The sequence below is a fragment of the Drosophila subobscura genome, chromosome dot, assembly GCF_008121235.1.
Source record: "Drosophila subobscura isolate 14011-0131.10 chromosome dot, UCBerk_Dsub_1.0, whole genome shotgun sequence".
NCBI classification, from domain to species: Eukaryota; Metazoa; Arthropoda; class Insecta; order Diptera; family Drosophilidae; genus Drosophila; species Drosophila subobscura.
Window position 1 is genome coordinate 499,369 of NC_048535.1, and position 6,000 is coordinate 505,368.

Genomic DNA, 6,000 nt, shown 5'->3' on the forward strand with positions numbered 1-6,000 from the left:
TTGTGTTTATTTTTATACCCGGTACTCGAAGAGTAAATAGGGTATATTATATTTGTGCATAAAAGGGTATGTGTAACTGTAACGCACAAAAGGAAACGTTTCTGACCCCATAAAAAATATTTAATTGATCAGCTATTGATGCCGAGTCCATATAGCCATGTCTGTCTGTCCGTCCTTATGAGCGCCTAGTAATCAGAGACCATAAGATATAGGGCAACCAAGTTTTGCATCTAGACTTCTGTATGCTCACACTGTTAAAAGTGTATTTACAATTTTCGCCCCTCCCCCTTCCGCAACCACAAAGGGCGAAAATCTGCTGTATCCACAATTTTTAATATAGGAGAATCTAAAAACGCAATTACGTAGAGAGTGACCATATCTATCAGATCACCGAATATGGATTAAGATCAATATTATAGCCAGAATAAAGAAATTAATTTGCAGTGGCTAAACCCACCCCGTCCCGCAGCTTATATTTGTTTTTTGCACATTCTCTCATTCACTCTCTGCTTCTGCAGTGTGGGGCCTCTGCCGTATCTCTGCCTCGACCTCTGCCGCGTCTCTGCCTCTGCCGCGTCTCTGCCTCTGCCGTGACTCTGCAGTGTGCGGCTCTAGGGGAGGGTGGCGAGCTAAAAGAGTGTGTTGGCGTGAGAAGTGTTGTAGATGTAGATGACATATGTAGAAAAACGTAAAATTTGACAAAAAACCGCTAAGGTACAGATGAAGTACTGAGTACCGGGTATAAAAGTTGTGACGCGTAAGAAGCGTCTCACACGTCCCTTCTCCTTTTGTTCTATGTAGGTGGATCCAAACGAAGCAAAGCGTGCTCCAGACGACCATGAGCCAAAACTGGATAGCGTCGACTTCTGGCACAAGCTAATTGCACTTATTGTATCGGTCATCGATGAGGACAAAAACAGCTATGGCACTGTGCTTAATCAATTTCCCCAAGAACTTAGCATTGGACAAGTAAGATTATCAGTGCATGCGCTATATGACTAACCAATAAATATATATACATACATGTTTATACGGGGTGCCCCAGATTAAAATACCAACTCATCTCGAATGCGGTTAGAATTGGGTCTGTGGCACCCTCCATATTTTTGATAAAATTTTGACAATAACCGTGCATACAAATCATAAAATAAATTATCTCGGTGTCCATTCAAATTTAAAAAAATGTTCAGTTGTCTGCTTCATCAATGTGGCATCTATTCGCTGTGGACATGAAATACGCATTGGAGGAACACGAGCAACATCGTCTCTGTAAGTCTTCGGCGTACATGAATCTTCATTTTCGCGTTAAATGGCTGTATAGCAACTATGTCAAAGAGGTTCCGCCCTACAAAGGAGCCGTGCCCGACTATCCAGCATGGTTCGAGCCTTTTGTGATGCAGTGGTTAAATGAGAACGATGATGTTTCACTGGAATACCTTCATGGAGCTTTTAATCGGGATAAAAAGGACGGGGTAAGCATACACAGGCTAAATTGGGCAATAAGCAAGCTTTAAGTACTTATATATTTTATGAAACCTCTCGAGTTCAAATTAAAATATTTAGGTTTATATATGTACTCGAACCCCTGCGGAAGGTACTTTAATATTATGACCTTATGAAATGTTAATATTTTTGTCATCATCGTTCGTCCGCTTATACCTGACCAGTTCTTAGGCGACTGTTAAGTACCTTTGTGGAGTTCTATTAGTGAAGTCACAGACCATATCAGTGGGGCATGCTAATGCATGCGAAATAAAATGAATGAGCGACGAAAAAGACATCTTCAATCATTTCGAGGATTCAGCTGATGTTATTCTTTTGAGATGTGTACAGCGCATAGAAGGAAGACTCACCGATCTATACACCGACTCTATACAATCGAGCATGCGAATTAAAACGAATGAGCTACGAAAAAGACATCTTCAATCATTTCAAGGATACTGAGGATGTTATGCTTTTGAGATGTGTACAGCGCACAGAAGCAATACTCACCGATCTATACACCGACTCTATACAATCGGGTCCTTAGCTCAAATGGATAAGTACACCTCGGCGTGCCGAAGCTTATACTTAACACATAAATAAATGCCATTCATTATTAATTTAGTAATCGAAAACCACCCACTATTTTCATTGCGCCCCAATGGTACAGTTCACAAAGAGCAGCGAGCACGCTTTGTTTTCGAATTCGGTAGTCGATGTTTTTACGCAATTGACGCAATGTTTCGATGTTGTTAGCAAGCTCGAGTGTCCTGATCCAGAAATTTGGAAACGTTACATGAGGCGTTTTGCTAAAACAATCGTAAAAGTGCTCATAGCCTATGCAGATATTGTGAAATTTGAGTTTCCAGAGCATATGAGGGATGAAAGAATCGTGAGTACTAAAAATTTACGATCTAACGAGCTTCTTCAAGTCAGGAAACTCATTAGATTGGAATTTTTAATAAAATAACTTGATTCGTCTTTATTCGGCCGTTTGCTTGTCTACGTCTCCTCCACATTCCCATATTTTGCATTATATTTAGGCTTGCATACTTATGAACAACATACAGCAATTAAGGGTACAGTTGGAGAAAATGTTTGAGTCCATGGGTGGGGATAAGCTGGAAGAGGACGCAGCCAATATACTAAAAGAGCTACAACAGAATCTTAACTCAGCACTGGATGATTTGGCCACTCAGTTTGCCATTAGGTAAGTGATGCGATCTTTATACAGGTACATTATGGTTCGTACATTTATCCCAATTGGCCCTCCCTCAGTTTGGAGCCTCGAATAACTCAGTCGGTGCGTGAGCTAGGTGACATGTTGCTGTCTATTAAAGGAGGCGGCTGTGGAAATCTGACAGCTGGTAACCAAGCTGCACAGAGAAATGCTGTCGCCGTTGAGGCCGATGAAGTTCTGAGGCCGCTTATGGACTTGCTCGATGGTTCATTGACACTCTATGCGCAGTCTTGTGAAAAGACTGTACTAAAGCGACTGTTAAAAGAACTCTGGAAGATCGTAATGCGAATATTGGAAAAAACTATTGTTTTGCCACCAATGACTGATAAAACTGTAAGCAAGGCTGTCTGTTCATTCTAGTGAATCTATTCTAAAATGTTGTTTCTAATTAGATGATGTTTAAACATCTTACTGATAATGCAAAAAACCTTGCATCCAACGCAAAAATAGAAGACATGGGTCGTTTGTTTAAGTCTCATATGGCTGGAAAACAGGATGTTAAAAGTGCGCTTAGCGGTGTCATGGACATATCAAAGGAAGTAGAAAAAAATTTATCGCCCAAACAATGTGCTGTACTCGATGTTGCCTTAGATACAATAAAACAATATTTCCACGCCGGTGGCAATGGACTGAAAAAGACGTTTCTTGAGAAGTCTTCAGAGCTTCAAAGTCTACGTTACGCACTCAGTTTGTATACGCAAATGACAGACACACTGATTAAAACCTTTATATCCAGTCAAGTTCACGAAGGTGAGTTATCTTTACTATTGCCGGTATTTATAATAATTAATCAAAAGAGACTTTTGCTGAGAAACATCTTTTATGTCACCAAAAGAAAGCATCAAATTTTCTTAGCAAGTTCCAAAATCTAGTATAAGGACTTTTTATACCCGGTACTCGAAGAGTAAATGGGGTAAATTGTATTTGTGGGGAATAACGGATGTATGTAACGCACAGAAGGAAACGTTTCCGACCCCATAAAGTATATATATTCTGGATCAGCATCAATAGCCGAGTCGATATAAAAATGTCTGTCTGTCCGTCTGTCCGTCCGTCTTGTTGAGCGCCTGGATCTCAGAGACTATAAAAGCTAGAGACGGCAAATTAATTTCTTAATTCTGGCTATAATTATGATCCAATCTAATCCCAATTCAGTGATTGGGATCATATCTGATAGATATGGTCATTCCCTACGGAATTGCATTTTTAGTTTACTCCTATCTTCAAAATTGTGGATGTAACTGATTTGTACACATACATGTAGATATATGTATGTATATACAACAAATTATATTTTTATTTTGTAGTTGATCCTGAAAATGCAGAGGAAAGTGTCGGCGAAATTTCAGTACAAATAGACCTATTTTCCCACCCAGGCACAGGCGAACACAAGGTGAATGTGAAAGGTAAATTCCAAACTCTCTGTAAGATTCTATATTAAAACGTTTCTAACACAATTATTTTTGAACTTTTTTGCATAGTTGTGGCTGCTAATGATTTAAAATGGCAAATACCATCCGGCATGTTCCGACCATTTGTTGAGATTAACTTGATTGGACCGCATCTCCAGGAAAAAAAGAGGAAGTTTGCAACCAAGTCAAAGTCGAACAATTGGTCTCCAAAATACAATGAATCATTTAGCTTGTAAGCGCTTTTAAATCAAATTGAACAATTTTTCTATAACTGTTCCCTAACATTAGCGCTATTGGTAACGAGGAGCAGTTGGACTTCTTCGAGTTGCATATTTGCGTTAAGGACTATTGTTTTGCCCGTGATGATCGACTTGTCGGTGTGGCAGTTATCCCGCTCAAAGACATATCGGAAAAGGTTTTCATATTTCGCCATAATATACATACATATGTATGTATGAATATACATATATTGTATTAAATATCTTTTCTGTGACTCTTTTTAGGGATCTGTCGCCTGTTGGTTGCCTTTGCAGAGACGCATAGAAATGGACGAGACGGGTTGGACCATTTTGCGGATTCTATCCCAGCGTAATAATGATGAGGTCGCCAAGGAATTTGTTAAGCTGAAATCAGAAATACGTCAGGAACCAACAATGGGCACTTAAGTTTTCTGCCCAGACGTGCTAAGAATCATCTCAATAAATACACCTATAATAATTTCATTAATATACAAAGTTTCATATAATTTCTTAAAACATCATATACAGAATAGCTACCAATCGAAAATATAACCAACACAAAACATATAGAAGTACAATACAATACAATACAAATATATATACATATGTATTTCTCCAAACGCCTCGATATTAAAATATTCGATCTATCGAATTCACAAAAATGGCATACATACATACACCAAATGGAAATAGAACGAGAATACAAGAACATTTATATTTATACTTTTATTTACTTTCATAAAAAATTTACTCAACATTTCTGGGGTCCGGAATGATGAAAAAATGTTTAAAACCTAAGCCAGCTTGGCATACATGCAACTTACATACACGTACATTATATGTATGTATGTATATAATATGTAGTCATTGTCGTTCCACCACCCACAGCAACACATATCCATATGCCAACTACGTTGATGAGTTAATGTGTTGGTATACAAAAGTTTTACTGGAGTTGTTTGGGAGGGAAGATGGTGGAGAACGACAGTAAGCGACACTACCCATATACATATTATACATATACATAGATATTAAAATGCGAGAAATCTACTGATATAAATACCCATGTACTAACAACTGTTAAAGGCTTCATAATCATCTGTACATTAAAGATACACTCACACGCACATTCCTATTTATGTAAATAAGTACCTGTATAAATATAAATTGGTAATTCTGAAATATTTGTTAAAGATACTTCACATGCACAAAAAGTCCATGTGAATACTTATTTTTTTCTATTGCAATAAAAGAGTATTAACGACTAAGCATCGGAATAAATATCTGGAGTATCTTGCGTAATTTAATAAATTGATTGAACAATATTCGTTAATTCCGTGTCATTGGATTTACGAGTACACAATTAACGCGATGATAAATTCATATACCGAAAGAGATTGCTCGACCGTTGTCGACTCCCCATATCATCGAGACGCTTTTCGGAAAACCAGCGTTTCTCCAAGGATGGGGGTGCACAGGTTCATAAAAGGACCTCCTCACCCATTGCGCCTTCCCAGGACTGCCCATGCAGCTACGGGAGTAGACTCATTGTGGCCCATCGGTCGATGTCAACGCCACAAATAAACGAAAAAAGACGTGTGAGACGCTTCGTACGCGTCACAACTTT

At 38.5% G+C, this 6,000-nt stretch overlaps 1 protein-coding gene across 9 annotated transcripts in view; it reads left to right on the top strand.

The window, feature by feature from the left end:
• The window catches only part of LOC117902979, a 40,461-nt gene extending 34,820 nt beyond the window's left edge, over window positions 1-5,641 (top strand). For all 9 annotated transcript variants that reach the window (XM_034814650.1, XM_034814651.1, XM_034814652.1 and 6 more), the window contains 10 exons: window positions 802-969; window positions 1,191-1,472; window positions 2,153-2,374; window positions 2,526-2,692; window positions 2,761-3,055; window positions 3,115-3,472; window positions 4,030-4,128; window positions 4,204-4,366; window positions 4,423-4,549; window positions 4,638-5,641. In XM_034814650.1, the coding sequence (XP_034670541.1) occupies window positions 802-969; window positions 1,191-1,472; window positions 2,153-2,374; window positions 2,526-2,692; window positions 2,761-3,055; window positions 3,115-3,472; window positions 4,030-4,128; window positions 4,204-4,366; window positions 4,423-4,549; window positions 4,638-4,799 (2,043 nt within the window). In that variant the 3' untranslated portion in view covers window positions 4,800-5,641. The remainder of the gene's footprint in view (window positions 1-801; window positions 970-1,190; window positions 1,473-2,152; window positions 2,375-2,525; window positions 2,693-2,760; window positions 3,056-3,114; window positions 3,473-4,029; window positions 4,129-4,203; window positions 4,367-4,422; window positions 4,550-4,637) is intronic.
• The last annotated feature ends 359 nt before the right edge of the window (window positions 5,642-6,000 follow it).